Source organism: Musca vetustissima, unplaced genomic scaffold, assembly GCF_032173495.1.
Source record: "Musca vetustissima isolate MV318-11 ecotype Yass unplaced genomic scaffold, APGP_CSIRO_Mvet_v1 utg5393, whole genome shotgun sequence".
In the NCBI taxonomy this organism is placed as follows: domain Eukaryota; kingdom Metazoa; phylum Arthropoda; class Insecta; order Diptera; family Muscidae; genus Musca; species Musca vetustissima.
This window is the reverse complement of record NW_026882147.1, coordinates 285,451-303,336: the sequence shown is the minus strand read 5'-3', so window position 1 is coordinate 303,336 and position 17,886 is coordinate 285,451. Positions and strand designations below refer to the sequence as shown.

The 17,886-nt window shown below is 33.7% G+C and overlaps 1 protein-coding gene across 1 annotated transcript; it reads right to left on the bottom strand.

The window, feature by feature from the left end:
• Window positions 1–2,084: 2,084 nt before the first annotated feature.
• On the bottom strand, window positions 2,085–17,121 carry LOC133328353 (uncharacterized). Its single transcript, XM_061536924.1, has 6 exons — window positions 16,852–17,121; window positions 16,537–16,796; window positions 15,068–16,014; window positions 6,729–7,024; window positions 3,214–3,473; window positions 2,085–3,152 (listed from the first exon to the last, which is right to left on the bottom strand). The coding sequence occupies exons 1-6, from the start codon at window positions 17,105–17,107 to the stop codon at window positions 2,085–2,087; spliced, it is 3,087 nt and encodes a 1,028-aa protein (XP_061392908.1). The 5' UTR covers window positions 17,108–17,121.
• Between the last annotated feature and the right edge of the window lie 765 nt (window positions 17,122–17,886).

Below are 17,886 nucleotides of genomic sequence, written 5' to 3'. Positions count from 1 at the left end.
TAAAAAATATTTTTTAAAAAATATTTTTTAAGGCGGGGATTTTATAAAAAATATTTTTTTTAAGTCGAGGATTTAAAAAAAAATACTTTTTTTCAAGGCGTGAATTTCATAAAAAATATTTTTTAAGGCGCAGATTTCATAAAAAAATATTTTTTTAAGGCGTTGATTTCATAAAAAATATTATTTTCAAAGCGTGGATTCCATAAAAAATATTTTTTTCAAGACGGGGATTACATAAAAAATATTTTTTTCAAGGCGTTGATTTCATAAAAAATATTTTTTTCAAGGCGTTGATTTCATAAAAAATATTTTTTTCAAGGCGTGGACTCCATAAAAAATATTTTTTCAAGGCGTTGATTTCATAAAAAATAAATTCTTCATGGAATATCAAGGCGTGGATTATATAAAAAATGTTTTTCAAGAAATATCAAGGCGTGGATTATATAAAAAAATTAAAAAGATCATCAAGGCTTGGATTTTAAAAAATTAGGGCGTGGATTTGATTTTTTGTAAAACCCCATCAAGGCGTGGATTTTTAAAAATAGGGCGTGGATTTGATTTTTTGTAAAACCCCATCAAGGCGTAGATTTTTAAAAATAGGGCGTGGATTTTTGTAAAACCCCATCAAGGCGTGGATTTGATTTTTTGTAAAACCCCATCAAGGCGTAGATTTTTAAAAATAGGGCGTGGATTTGATTTTTTGTAAAACCCCATCAATGCGTGCATTTTTTAAATCATGGCGTGGATTTGATTTTTTGTAAAACACCATCAAGGAGTGGATTTGATTTTTTGTAAAACTCCATCAATGAGTGGATTTTTTTAAATCTGGGCGTGAATTTGATTTTTTGTAAAACCCCATCAAGACGTGATTTTTTATTAAATCAGGGCATGGATTTAATTTTATATAAAACTCCATCAAGGAGTGGATTTTTTAAATCAGGGAGTGGATGTTTGTAAAAATATATTCAAAAGGACAACCAAGGCGTGAATTTAAAAAAAACATTTTGAAGATTTTAAAAAATATATATTTTTATAGGACAGCTAACAGTACGTTTACATTTAACCGGATTTCGTTAACCCAGTGGGTTTCATTGTCATTTCCTTTGCATATATGTCAAATAAATCCTCATAATGTAGGTTAACCCGGTAAAAAGTTCTAATGTACAATGAGTTTAATGGTGGATTTTAATATATTTTTAAAACGACATCAAGGGTAGTTTAGAAAAATATATATTTCTTATTAAACTACCAAGTGGTGAATTTGAAAATATATATTTATACCCTTCACCACACTGTGGTACAGGGTATTATGTCTTTGTGCATATGTTTGTAACAGGCAAAAGGAAACGAGATAGACACATGGTTCCTTTTTAAGTCGATTTATGCATGTCCGTCCGTCTGTCCGGCTGTCTATCTGTCCATGTTACATTGTAAACAAAGTACAGTTGCATTTATGATCCGATTTGGGTGAAATTTGGCATAGGTCACTTATTTGGCCCAAGGACGAGCCCTATCAATTATGTCTAGAATGACGTGTGCTAAGTTTCGTGAAAATTGGTTCAGATTTAGATATAGATCAGATTTATGATGTTGCTAAGCTTCGTGAAGAGATCCATAGCTAGGCCGATTGTCACAACGTAATGATGTAATATAAATTAGTCTCTGGCAAATTTCCCTGAAATCGGTTCAGATATATTCTACATATGTTAGGATACATATGTAGAATATACCCAAAGTGGTGAAGGGTATCATATAGTCGGCCCAGTCCGACTTTACTACTTTCCTTACTGGTTTTTAAATGACTATGAAGGCATGGATTTTTTTCGAAATTATAATTCCAAATTTATTTTTAATATTTTTCCGAACACTGAACTTTTTTAACATATTTTTCAACACTGTAAATAGGCTTGAAGTCAACTTATACAAAGAATGTATTTTTTAAAAATATTTTAGAATTAAGTGTTTCACCTAATAGAGTAAGAGTGGCTTTTTTTAAATATGTTCAAAATATCATTTAATGAAATATTTATTTAATAAAAAATTATCTACATAATATTACAAAAAAACTAATCTATTACAAGTCTTTAATTTTTCTTTTGTTTACTACGTTTTGGTTTCGATGCGACGAAACTCTTTACAAATCCCTTAATAATTAAATACACAAAATATACAAAACAGCACAAGGTGAATAAGATTCCACCATACAGAATCAGCATGGCATCAATATTATGATATTCAATAAAACTTAAATCCAAACCGGCACAATGCATATATTTCGCACCCTTCTGGCGTACAACATGTTCCACCCAAAAGATGGCCTTTTCCATTGGCAGCATTTCTTGGTCCCGATATCTATCGGATATTTCATTAACACGTTGTTGGAATGATGGGTCCGTTAACATTCTATTCAAAGCATGTGAAAGTTTATCAGCTGTCAATGTTTGATAATCCAACATCAAACCATAACCTTGTTTTTCGGCATTACCCATGTTTAGGAATTGGTCACCGAAAATCGGTATACCAATCACGGGGGTGCGATGATAAATACTCTCGGTGGTACTCAAAAGGCCACCATGTGTTATGAACACCTTAACATTTTTATGCGCCAAAATATCATCTTGAGGGAACCAATCGCGTATCAGAACATTTTCTGGTTTACCCTCCAATTCGGAATCTTCAAATTTCCACAAGACCCTCTGCTTGAGTTTGCGGAATGCATTCAATATTTCATCTTTCTTTGCCTGGGGCATATTTTTACTCTTTAAATTTGAACCCATTGAGAAGTAGATTACACCATGTTCCGCTTCATTGATAAATTTGGCAATATCTTCTGGTAAAGGCTTGGACTTTCTATTTATATGCATACCACCAACTTCAATTTGATTGGGTACATAGGGACGGGAAAAGGCCAACGAGACATGGGTATTTAACAAAACCAAGGCGGTGTTTTTTCTAACCTCATACATATTGCGCTTGGCCTGAGGGAAATATTTATCATACAAGGCCGCCTGTTTGGGCAAATAATAGAAATCCATAAACAGCCGATCAAATGTGACAAATGCCAAATTTCCAACACGTTCTGTCAGAGTCATATAATTGCTGAATTTCAAGCCAATACCGGGTACATAGGAGGGTGGCGATGGTGAACCAACCTAAATTAGAAAATATAAAAATTATTTCACTTGTATAGAAGAAGAGGAGAAATGTACTTACCATATCCGTATTCCATGAGGCAGCTCCAAAGGTACCCAGACCAATAAGTGGTGCATTGAAATGTTCACTGAACCCAAACAAAGCTTCGGACAAGAAAACCTCACATATCACAGCATCGAAAGTATGATTACTGGCCAGGAGTTCCTGAACGCTAGGTTCTTGCAATACCACTTCCGTGATATTAATACCCATTTCATAATAGTTTACAATATTTTCCATCATACTCCGTTCATTGTGTTTAAATAAATTATCCATTTCATCTGGAATGAGAAAATGAAGACATAATTTGAATTAGCAATTGATAAGGTTACCTTAGGTTATCTCCAGGTTATCTTAGGATCAAAGGCAATTATTTGCGAACATATATTTTTCAATGACCTTTCTTGCTAAAGGTCTGTTTTTTATGACTTATTTTTAGAACCTTTCCTCCTATATCTGAGAGACTATTTTTTAAGAAAACTTTTAAATTAATATTTTCTCTTTTTCAAACTCGTTTTTCAAAGAACTTCCCTCTTAAAAGAAGGAACTTTCGTTAGATAATTTGTCGTACGCCTATATTTTTTTAGGAACATCGCAAGACGTGTTTTTTTAGATAATATTTGCCAAGGTAAATGTTTCATTCGAACACGACCCATTCTAATATTTCTGTTATCAAAGTATTTTTCTTCAAACATTTATTATTTCGTCATCTTTTCAATTTGTCACATCGAACTGATTTGATCAGCAGTAGGCTATTTCTTGGACAAAAGCATTCTGATATTTGTTTTATCAGTTTTTGATACGAAATAGTTTGAAGCAAACATCAGAGATATTCGATGGTGGTCAGCATGACATTCGTTTAATCGAATTTTATTGAAGTCATTAGTTAAACAATCGAAGAACTTAAATTATGAATGCATTCCCGTTGGGATGTGTACTTTGTGTATTTTTCTCTCTGACCATGTACACAACTGACCATGTTTCCAATTTAAAAAAAGTAGGCCACCATTTATTCTCTTGTTGAACAGAATATAATATTCGGCCTGATTTTTATTTTTTTTAAAGAAAAGGTCGCATTTTCATTCCAGAGAAAAATGTAGTTCCCAAACCAGTGAGCGGAACAATATTATCGCACGGGGCCGAACCATATTATACCCTACACAGCTACCACGAAAATCTAATTTTCTGCGGATCTATATTCTAAGCATGGGCAACATTTAGCAATATTTGTGCCCTCTTGACCGATTATAGGTCAACAGCTCCACTTTCTAACCCGGGCATATTTTCCATATCTTTCTTTCCCGAGGTGAATATTTACGGTATAAAATAAAAATGAAGTCAGTCATTTTGGTTAAAATAAAAATGCCGTTCTAAGTATTTGGTCACTTCTCCTCTAAGTTTTGCAACCCCTAGATATCATCTCAAAATCACCGAAAATTCTAGGTGTCGTCCTTGATCATTACCGGATCTTGCTGTATAATGTCTAAATAATAACAGAATGCCTGTACATATTTAAGTATAAATCCCCGAATCCGAGTAGATACATCACTGTAAATGATATTAAAACAGTCATTATTTTATGGGTTTAACTCCCTCTCTGTGTAAAAATTCGTTATGTTCGAATCATAATTGTGGCCTCTAGAGTGAGTAGAAAAACAGACAAAAATAAAGTTTTTGGTCCATTTCATCCGCTAAATATTAACGGATCATTACCAAAAGCAATAGGGATTTTCTTTGGCCAAAATTTCGTGACGATTAATCCATAACTGTAGTCGGTATCGTGTTTACAAATTATAATGGGGGTCTTCATTGGCCAGAACCGGCCCAACATGCAAAATTTCTTGGCGATTGGCCCATAACTGTGGCCTGTATCGTTTTTATACGCTCCACCATAGTATGGAGGGTATATTCATTTTGTTTTTCCGTTTGTAACTCATCGAAATAATCATTTCCGACCCTATAAAGTATATATATTCTTGATCAGCGTAAAATTCTTTGACGATATATGTTCGTATTTCTGTTTGTCCGTCTGTCTGTTGTAATCACTCTAACGTCTAAACGAATTGAGATCGATAGCCAAAATTTTGCATAGAGTCGTCTTTTGTCTGCAGGCAGGTCAAGTTCGATGATGGGCTTCATCGGTCCACGTTTAGGCATAGCTCCCATATAAGGGTACCCCCCAAGTTTCGGTATTTTGGGGTTCTTGAGCGCGTTTTTCAACCGAATTCGCTGAAATTTGCTACATTGGGTTCTTATAGGGTACTAAATGTCTCCACCAAAAATTATAAATATAGGTCCACTTTTTCTGGTAGCCCCCGGTACCTCCTAATTTTCAGTATTTTGGGGGTCTTGATTGTATTTTTCCGCCGAAATAGCTGTAATTTAGTATTTTTAGTTCTTAATAGGTTCCAAGTCTCTCCAAAAAATATGAATATAGGTCCATTTTTCGGATAGCCCCCATATAACGGTACCCCCAATTTTCAGTTTTTTGGGGTTTTTGAGCGCATTTTTACACCGAATTTGCTGCAATTTGGTATTTTGTAGTCGTATAGGGTAACAAATCTCCCTACCAAAAATTATTAATATTCGCCCCCTTTTTGGGGTAGTCCCTATATAACCCCCTTTTTGAGTTTGGCTCTAAGTCTCGGTTGTAATCATTTCAGTTGCAGAGGATAGCGAGATAAAAAATTAGAACGTAAGGTTCGATAATGAACTATGGCCGCATTTAAACCTAGCCCCTTTGAGGAGGTTCCTGAAGGAGTGGTCGATATTCACCATCTTGGAATTTGAACTAGGTTTGGAAGAAATAATAAGATGGGCAAGGTTTGGAGGAAGTCTTAATTTTCTGAAACGGATTTGGTCCAAAGAAACCAATATTTCGATGAGGCACATTTTCACCGTGTTAAAGGTATAATTATCCATTAAAAATTTCTGAAATTTGTATTATGATTTACATTATGGATTACATAATCCGTTTTTAGAAATGTCGGTATAGGTCCACTTTTTGGTATGTTCCCTATATTTTCATTTCTATTACCTGTCAGTATATTTATGGTGGAGGGTATTCAAAGTTCGGCCCGGCCGAACATAACGCTTTTTTACTTGTTATAAATTATAATGGACAGGCGGAGGGACGGACACACATGTATAGATCGAACTAGTCTAGATATAACGATCGTCGTACTGTTCAAAGCTATAATACTCTGGCAACATAATTGTGTAGGGTTTAATAATTTCGCCCGATTTTGTAATATACTTATATATATATGACTATATATATGACGTTTGTCATGTTTACAAGACATCGATTAGCTTCCATATATTAAATCGTCTTATTTTGGATAAAGTTTCTACTATGCACTTTACAATATCTACTATATTTCCGAAATATGTATAGATTAATACAAATCGATAAAATTATTAATCTCAACAATAATATTTTTAGAGTACTTAAGCATATAGTGTAGAGTATCATATAGTCGTCCTTTTCTCATTTGTATTTTCTTAATGGCTTTTTTAACAATTTCAATACTCACCTCCCATAACTGTCAGTATCGATGTCACCGGTATATCATGATAATTTTTAATTGGTGTCTTCTGGGGGAATGGTGAGATAACATAAACTTCATGACCTTTTTCCGCCAAAGCCTTCATTAACGAAGAACCAACAATGAAATGTGATTTGGCCGCCGTGTGTATGACACCCAAATATTTGTAGGCACCAATGCCATTATTCGCAATTGTAAATAAACCGATTAATAAAAATAAATACGACGATAACATTTTGAAACGCATGACACAGCCGGCAAAATATTCACAACAATAATAACTTCTGAATTTAATAGCAAGCACGTGGCACTGACAAAATTATACGATAGTACCGTCTATCTTCGCACTATGTTAGTCGAAGCTATACTAAGAATTGAACTTGTTTTGGAGTTTTATTTATGTTTGAAATGTTTGTCGGTTTTTTAAGAGTGTTTGGGGGGATCAGTGGATATGTTAACATAATTGTGTTATCTCTCTCTTTACTAAATGTTTATCTGCTCAGTAAGTTTAAACTTCACGTTGATAGCATTGTTGTTCTTGTACCCCCATACATGTTTATATACGTTAGAGATGTGCAAAAAGAAAATGCTCAGAGAATAAATGAGCAATCGCCATATGAAACGACCTACTAAAAGAGAACGTATAGAACGAGCTTATTGATACATGTAAACAAGGGCAACAGTTCCCATGCTTGCCCAGCACTAATTTACGTTTAAGCGATCATAACATTATGTATAAGGCTTTTGAGAATGTTTCACATGGCGTGCAACAACAACAAATAAAATTAAAACTCCAAAGGCAATGTTCTCTTTAATAAAAAACAAAACTAGTTATTTTGTCTGATGAAAGTATTTTTCGAAAATATGAAATCCACCTTTTGGATTGTGTAATGTGTACACTTAAGATTTTTTTAATTGATATATAACTTAAAATAATTTATTATTAATTGTCAATATTTAATAAAAACGCAAACGTTATGATGAAATATTAGAAATTCAAGGAAACGGTCTGTTATCTTCATAAGAGGCATTGATTCTATATGCTCGATGACTTAACAAAAATTTAAATATAAATTTCTAGTTCGGATAACATGCTTCATATAAAAACATATATAAAATTCAGTTATATCTCTGTGTGCAATTTCACATCTTAATTGACTTTAAATTCCTTAATGGGTTTGGACGTTTTCTTGTGAACTATTTTAATCTTGTGTATATCGAACAGACGTAGGCTCATCAGTGCACAATTTACATAAAATCAGACGTAAATATATATGGGAGTAAACTGGACCTAGTTCAGTACGCTATGCAAAATGTTGTCACGATTGGACAAATATTATGTGTTTGGTGCACCATTTATATAAAATCGGACGAAAATATATATGGGAGCTATATCTAAATCTGAACCGATTTCCACAAAACTTCGTATACATCAATATGAACCTATTTCAATACGCTTTGCAAAATTTTGTATCAATCGGACAATCCTTGGGAGTTTGGTACACCATTTACCATTAAATCGGAAGAAAATATATATAGGAGCTATATCTAACTCTGAACCGATTTCCACAAAACGTCGTACACATCAATATGGACCTATTTCAATAAGCTGTGCAATATTTTGTACCAATCGGTCAATCCTTGGGAGTTTGGTGCACCATTTAGGTAAAATCGGACGAAACTATATATGGGAGCTATATCTAATCTATGAACCGATATTCTCCAATTTCAATAGGGCTCTTCCTTGGGCCAAATAAGTGAGCTGTGTCAAACGTCATCTAATCAGACGATAAATGCTATATGTACTTTATTCACAAAAAAATAGACGGACACGCATAAATCGACATAGAATTTTATTTTGCTATAGAATATATGGGCAATATTGCAAATTTTTTAATATCCTATTTTAAAAAAATCGTTTTTTTTTTTTTTTTTTTTTTTTGTTTTCGTGGTACATCAATGATTTTTTGTACACATATAGAGAAAAATGTTATGACTCCGAAACCGTTCGCGATCAAATTGTTGGTTGATTCGCTCAAAAGTTATCGAGGTTTAAAAAAAAAAATCTTAAAATTACGCCATTTATATTAACCAAAAACGTTGATATATACCTTATATTCTCCGTAAAATAAGAATATGAATATATTATATTAATCTTGAAAAAGTTGCACATCTTCGCGAAATATGAGAAAAATAATAAAAATATAGGAGATTAATATTTTCATTATATTAATGACATACACACACCTAAAAATTAATTTAAAAATACCCACATAATCTAAACACCACCATGATGAATCAAATGATATCAAAATCACACAAGTCCGTGTAGCGGTTTGTAAATCACAGCGACAACAAAACAAGATATTGAGGAAAAATATTTGTTTTTAGTTCGAAAAAATAATGTCATCATATTTATTTTTTAATTTCATACAAGAAATTTCAGAAAAAAATGTTCTGGTTATTCTGCAATTTTACCCGAATTTCGCCGAAAAAATGACATATATAAAAATAATCACTTTACATGATTACATGATTACATGAAGGGGTTCGAAAAGTAGGAATAAATCTTAAAATAAAACTATATTATGAAATATACATTTTAAATTGCGTGTAAATCGCGTAATTCTCAAAATCATTTGAAGCGCATGCGGTATCCAGAAAGAACTGAAGTTTATCTTCCAATCCATATATATTTTGCGAAATTTCATTTGACGGCTAAGATGTACTACATGTTGCATTGAAGTACCCAAAAAATCGTAAAACGCGAATAATTTCCGAAAACTCCATATGCCATTAACGCGCATCCGATTTCGGTGTGCACCCTAAAAAAATACATCGATCTATACCATTTCAATGGGGTCCATTGAGAACCATGGATGTGCCAGCACAATCTATTTTTGAGATAAATTGGGTACATCTCTCTTTCGGCTGAAGATTTTAATGCTCTATTTTCGCAAAAGTACAAAATCCGTAACAGGAAATTATCCACAGAAAAAGCAAATACATCCCCGATATTTTCAAACAAAATTTTTTGCCAAATTTCGTGTTTTTGGAAGGCCCGTTCCTGCCGTTCTAGTAGATGGATTTTCACGTAGAAGATTTTATATCATCCGAAACGGAAAAAACCTTACCCTTAACCTTAAAACCATTCAATTGACAGATCTAAACATTTGGACCGAAAAATAGGTTTTTTAGAAATTTGATCGCACAAAATTTCCACATTCCGATGGGTATTACTCTGAAGTTGTGCATAATACATATATAATACATACAAAATATATATCAAATTACTCAGATTAATATTATAATCGATTTTTAGAAATTCCTGTTTGCGTATTAAAACTAGAAGAAAAATTCAAAAAACACTCAAAATCGAGCTTCAAAATATCAGCATAATTTAAAGGTAAAGATGCAGTTAAAATGTTGAAAAATTATACATAAGAGGCGTATACCCCATTTTGTTGGCTTCTAGTTTTACTTTAACACGAGGACCGTGAAATGAGTGGTTTAATCACAAATCGATAGAGAACATAAAAAAACTGGTTCGCCTCAACCTGTTTTTACACATTTTTTATACCCTTCACCACACTGTGGTACAGGGTATTATTTTACATTAAAGTAGACACAGCTTCCACCAAAATAAAGTTTCGGGGTCAATATCATGAACAGTTTTGCAACGACAGATCAATTAACCCAAAACTATTCACTTTTTTCATATACTTAAGTAATTCCCGAGTTATAAAAGGGTGAACCTTGGCAATATTGCCCATATACATTTTGTGGGGTCTTCGGTGTATATTTCGTGATGTTTCAAACGGAATGACAAATTTAATACACACTCCTCCTTATGGTGGAGGGTATAAATAGCTCTTAATAGCCTTCCCATATTACGATTTTTTTCTTCCTTCAAATCGCAACTGTTACGCTGAAAAATTCTTAATGTCCGCATATTTTTGCATTGTCATGACACCTTCATTACCGGTCTTATCAACCCGATTTCATAAACAGTAACCCATTTTAAACTATTGGTCAGAACAACTCTGTTGATTGTTTTATCAGTTTTTGGTATGAGAATGAGTTTTCAAAAAATATTCGTTGGTGGTCAATCTTCTCTTCATCAATTGTGTCTCACGGTGACTTTTAGATACTCTTAGTTGTGATCACTGATCAGCATGTACGCGAATTATAATTTTAATATTTTACTACTCTTGTTCTCTGTTATTTTTCTCTCTGTTCAGTTTAGCACACATGTTTATGTTTTGTTGTTCTTGATATTATTGTACCCCCCACCACACACTTTTTGTTTACGTTGAGTAGAGGTGTGAAAGGAAAAAATTCTCAGAGAACAAATAAGAAACCGCCATATGAAATGACTTACTAAAACAGAACGAACTTTTTTATACATGTAAACAAGGGCACCAGTTCCATGGTTGAACAGGGCTATCGTTGAGCGATCATAACATGATAAAGTTTTTCAAAATGCCCCACATGGTTAACTACAGGGAGTGTTGTTTTATAGGTAAGAGAACCGAACATTAACAGTTGAATACCATTGTCTCTTAATATATAAACTTGTTTATTTAAATATGTATTTGCTTGACTTGTTTAAAGCTGGATTGTATTATGTGTCTAATTGAGATTCCCCAATCAACATAAAAAAATAAATATTATTGATAACTAATTTTAATAAATACAAATGATATACAAAAAAAATCAAAAATAAAATTATTGCGTGATCGTTTGCGAATATACATTAAATTGATCGATGACTGAGGTCATCAAAAACTTCATTATGGAATTCTTATTTACTATTTGTTTCTTTCAAAAATATATTTGAAATAAGAGTTAATCTATCAGAGTTCATTGATTGGTATTATATTCTAGTATTTATGAAAAGGTTTGAAAACAATTCCCATCATTTTAAACAACATCTATATATATATACAAAAGAGCTTAGCGTTAAGTGAGTGAGTGAGTGACTGACCCCAGACGAAACGGCTAAAGCTAGAAGCTTGGCATTTTCAGTGAGGGTTGCTGTTGGTGTGTAGGCGTGAGATAAAGCTGGGTTTTTGGAAATTCGAACTAGAATGGTACGAAAAGTAATAACATGTACCAAATATGGTACCCTTTGTATTAGGCGAACGGGAAGAGCTGAAATTTGGCATGTGGGTCACTGATGAAAAATTAGAAAGATGTACAAAAGGGTTTTTGGAAATTCGAACTTTAAGTGTTCTAAAAGTGCTGATGTATGGAAATGGTTTAAGATATTCGTACTTGTATATATAAAAAGTACGAAATGGTACTAAATTTGGTACTATTTGTACTTAGTTGAGCGTATTGAGATGGAATTCTGAAAATACGAATTAGGACTACTATTGGAGTAGAGGATTGGGGTAGATTTAAAAAAATCGTACGAAAAGGACTAAATGGTACTTAATTTGATACAAGTTAAAATTAGGTGAACAGATAGACCTGGAGTGTAGGATTTAAGAAATTCGTACTTATTGGTACGAAAAGTACTATATGATACTAAATTTAGTGCAAGTTGGATTATACTTGAAAGGATCGAACTGAAAACCAGAAAGTTAGAATTAAGATTACTGTTGAGGATTGAGCTATAGAGACATATTTGGAAGTTCATATTTTTGTGTACGAATAGTACCAAACGGCATTAGATTTGGTACAATTTGGATTTGGGCGAACGGAGAGAGCTGGAAACCTAAAATTTGGAATAATGTTTGCTGTTTGAATATAAAATTGAGATATGGAAGCATAGTACTTATGTGTACTAAATGGAACTATATTTGGTACAACTTGATTATGTGTAAACGAATAGAGCTGGAATTAAAATTACTGTTGGAGTGTTTTTGTGGGAACGGATATGGCTGAGATCCTGAAATTTTGATTTAATATAACAATTTGAGTGCAGGATTGAGATATGACGGTAGCTTTGAAAATTCGTAATACGGGTACTAAATGGTACTAAATTTGATACAATTTAGATTTGAGGAACGGATAGAGATGAAAAACTTCAATTTGGAATGAAAGATTACAGAATTAAGATAGTATTGGAATTACGTACTTATAGATACGAGAAGCACTATATGGTACTAAATATGTGTGAGCGGGAATCATAAAATTTGGAATTAAAATTAAGGATAGGATTGTGGATGAGACATGGATTTAGTTTTAAAAATGCGTAATTATGTGTACTAAATAGTATTAAGTTTAGTACAATTTAGATTTGAGTAAAAAGATAGAGATGGAAAACGTATATTTGAAAATAAAATTACTTTAAGAGTACAGGATTGAGACAGTGTTGGAAATTCGAACTCATAAGTACGAAAAGTACTAAATATGGTACAAGTTTGATCTATGTGAACGGATAGGGCTGGGATCCTGAAATTTGTACTCGTACTAACATCTACGAAAAGTAATAAATGGTACTAAGTTTAATACAATTTGGATGTAGTTGAACGGATAGAGCTGGCATCCCTAAATGTGCACTTAAAGGTATTATTGGAGTGAATGCCTGAGGTAGTTTTGGAAATTCGTACTTATGGGTACGAAAAGCACAAAATTTGGTACAATTTGGACTTGAGTGAACGGTTATAACTCCAATTCTGAAAGTTGCCAATTAGGTTACTGTTGGAGTGTAGGAAAAGTACAAATCTGGTACAATTTGGAGAACAGGCGGAGCTTAAATTCTTAAATTTGAACTTACGATTGTTATTTGAAAACATTTTTGGAATATGGGTACGAAAAGTACAGAGCTGGAATTCTTAAATTTGGACCTACGATTACTATTTGAAAGCAGGATTGAGGTACATTTTGAAATTTGTACTTATGAGTACGAAAAGTACTAAATTTGGTATAATTTGGACTTTAGTCCAGTTTTTTAGTCAGTTTTAGAAATTCTTACTTATGAGTATCAAAAGTACTAAATTGTACTAAATTTAGATTTGGTTGAACCCAGAGATTTGGAATTTAGATTATTGTTAAAGTGTAGTATTGAGTTATGGCGACAACCTTGGAAAATCAAATTTATGTGAACGAATAAAAAATGCACTAAATTTGGATTTGGGTAACGGAGAGAGAGCTGAAACGTAAAATTTAGAATGTGGTTCACTGACGGAGAGTTAAAAAGAAGTGTCAAGGGGGTTTTGGAAGTACCCTTCACCACACTGTGGTACAGGGTATTATGTCTTTGTGCATATGTTTGTAACAGACAAAAGGAAACGATTTATGCATGTCCGTCCATCTGTCTGCCCAGGTTAAATTGTAAACAAAGTACAGGTCGCATTAGGTGAAATTTGTCACAGCTCATCTATTTAGTCAATGGACGAACCCTATTAAAATTTGGAATATCGGTTCTGATTTCGGTATACCTCCCATATTCGAACGATTTAATGTAAATGGTGTGCCAAATCTTTCGATTTGCACGAAATTTGGCATAGCGTACTAAATTAATTTTAAAATCATGCTTTTTAAGTTTCTTGAAAATCGGTTCAGATTTAGATATAGCTCCCATATATATTTTCGTCCGATTTTAGGTAAATGATGCAAAATTTTTATGGTCGATTTTTAGCACCTGGGCAATATTACGACTACTAACATCTCGGCCAACTTGGATCATTTCTCCGATTTTACCGACATTTTCGACGACCGGCCAACCTGTGAGGTGCATTCAGCAAATTATTTTTTACTGCGAAATGTCACCCTTCCAACGAGCATAAATCTGAAATTGTTTGATCGATACTTCACGAGAAATCTCTCAGTACAGCCATCTGCCGTAAAAATAATGGATTTCCTTTCCACCAACCTAATATTATTATTCATCCAATATGTTGGATCTAAGGCAACCCATTTTTCGTATAAATTTTGAACAAATTAAATCGAAATGATTGTTTTCAAAATTCCCAGAACTTGAAATACATATGAGATCAGAACATGTCTAATAACAATTCTCTCACAATAAGCTTACATAGTGCAAGTTAGCTGTAATGAATTGATTGATTTGAACTTGTTGCAGTCATTAGTTAATTTTAAAATGGAAAAAAACGTAAAACCGATTTATTGTTTAATTGAACATCATTTAAAACTAAACTATACAATCTTTATTAAAAACAAATAATAATTTGCAACATTTCTCAATCACACTTAAATAGCTATAATTATTACTTGACTCACACACTTATTAACACTAATGTTTCTTTTGTTTTTTAGTTTTCGTAGACTGCGCCTTACTTCGTCCACACAAACAACCCAGCAAACATTTCAACAACCACAAGAGAACACCCACAACGAATAGGATACCACCATACAATATGACAATGGCATCAATACTGTGATACTGAATGAAATTTAAATCCAAACCAGCACAATGTAAATATTTGGCACCCTTGTGACGGGCCACATGTTCGACCCAGAAAATGGCCTTGGCCAATGGTTCCATTGGCTGATCGCGATAACGCTGGGACATTGCTCTCACCAATTGTGTATATTTGGGATCGCTGATCATTGTTTCAATTGCATGCTGCATGGCCGTAGCCGTAATATTCTTGTAGTCCAACATAATGCCATAACCATTGGCCACCGCCTTGGCCATATTTAAAAATTGATCACCGAAAATCGGTATGCCAATGAACGGCTTGCCGTGGTAAATACTCTCTGTGGTGCTCAGCAGGCCACCATGAGTTATGAAAAGCTTTACATTGTCATGAGCCAAAATATCGTCCTGCGGGAACCAATCACTGATGAAAACATTATCCGGTTTACCCTCCAAATTGGGATCTTCAAATTTCCACAGAACTCGCTGCTTTACAGACTTCAACGCCTTCATGATTTCCTGTCTCTTCTCCAGAGGTAAGTTGGCAGATTTTATATTTGATCCCATAGAGAAATATATTACACCATGTTGTGATCCATTAATAAATTGTTCAATATCCTGTGGCAATGGCGTTCGCTTGCGATTTATATGCATACCACCCACCTCAATTTGATTTGGTACATAGGGTCGGGGAAAACTTAGCGAGAAATGGGTATTCAAGAGGACCAATGCGGCATTTTTACGTATTTCACACATGGACCTCTCAGAGTTGGGGAAATATTTGCGAAAAACTTCCTCCTGTTTTGGTAGATAATATAAATCCAAAAATAATCTCTCAAAGGTTAGCATAGCCAAATTGATTATCCTTTGACCCAGCGACATGTGATCGGTAAAGGGTAAAAATGTATTCGCCACATATGATGGTGGTGAAGGGGAGCCGACCTAAAAAATATGAAAAGGATAAAAAATATTCAATTTCCCTTGAAAGTTTCCATTTCTATAGAAAAAAATTCTCAGTTACTAAAGAAGACTTTTATATATAAAAAGTCCTCAGTAACTGAAGAAGCTTTTTTCTATAAAAAATCCTCAGTCGCTGAGGAAGCTTTTTTTCTATAGAAAAAAGTCCCCAGTCGCTGAGGAAGCCTTTTTTATAGAAAAAATCCTTTGTTACTGAGGAAGCCTTTTTCTATAGAAAAAAATCTTCAGTTACTGAGGAAACCTTTTTCTATAGAAAAAAATCCTTTGTTACTGAGGAAGCCTTTTTCTATAGAAAAAATCCTCCGTTACTGAGGAATACTCAGGAATACTCCTCAGTTACTGAGGTAGACTTTTTTCTACAGAAAAAAGTCCTCATTTGTTGAGGAGGACAAATTCAAAAATTACCGTTGTGGAATTCTTTTCTGTAGAAAAAATCTCAGTTATTGAAAAAACCTTTCCTTAATTTTTTTACCGAGATCGACTCACCATATCAGTATTCCACGAAATGGCACCAAATGTGCCCAAACCAATCAATGGGGCCTTAAAATGTTCACTCAGGCCATACAATGCCTCCGAGAGGAATACCTCACAGATGACAGCATCAAATGTTTGATTTGTGGCCATTAATTTTTTTACAGCCGGTTCATTAAGTACTGCTTCCGTTACCTCTACCCCTGTGTTATGAAACGAGACAATATTTTCCACCAAACTGCGTTCTGTGTTATCCAACAAGTTGTCAATTTCCTCTAAAAAAATATCGAACTCAATTATGAATTCCACAAAAATCTCCTCAAAACTCACTCTCCATAATTTTCAATACCGACGGCGTTGGTACATCATAATAATTTGGCGGTGGTTTCTTTTGTGGAAAGGGACTTATGACCGTCACTTCATGACCCTTCTGGGCCAAACCCTTCAGCAATGCCGAACCCACAATAAAATGTGATTTTGAACTAAAATGCAATACGCCCAAGAACTTATAGCCATGAATTGAATTCGAAATGCAGGCAATGGCTATAAATAGCTGCAGCAATATTTGTTCATTCCAAAAACGCATGATTTGCGTTTAGAAATGTCCGCAACAAACAAACAAAATTAAAAAAATACTTGTGCCGGTTTTGGTTTGCTTTGGGCGAAGTATTGTTGACAACTAGTTGTGTGTAAACTATAGATTGACAATATCACCATCAACTGTCGTTTGCCTGAAAATATGTCTGTTTGTTTGTGTGCACATCTAGTTTACAATATGTAAACACCAAACGATCAGTTTGCGTGCTTCACTGGCGACAGACAAGAGAGAGAGATAATTGTGGTTTGTTTGCTTTGCCCTCTCTTTGTGATTCTCAATACAAAAGTGATTAAATCAATTTATAACCAATTTATTTTAATTGAAATATTGGAAGATTTTGAATTTTAAACACTTTCGGCAGCGACGAAATCATTGTACCCTCTACTCTGAGAGAAATATGATGCCGATATCGAATGTTTAATGGAACCCCCAAAGTTTGTTGACAACAAGTGACGAGGACATTAAAAATTTCGAAAATTTTATAGCCAACCCCTGATCGATGTAGAAAAAAGAAACCCCTGATCGATATGAAAGCCTTCAGCACATTGGGTATATAGAAGTGATTCTCCTAAGTTTAGTATTGCTAATCTACAATTATATCGGACACACTTAAAGTCTTTATGTACCATTTATATGATGTCGAACAAAGTGACTGTATATAAATGTGGACCGAATTAAATCAATTTCATGTATCGGAGTTTGGTCTTCCATTTGGAGTTTAGTCCACAATTTGGAGTTTAGTCCTCCATTTACATAAAAATATAAAA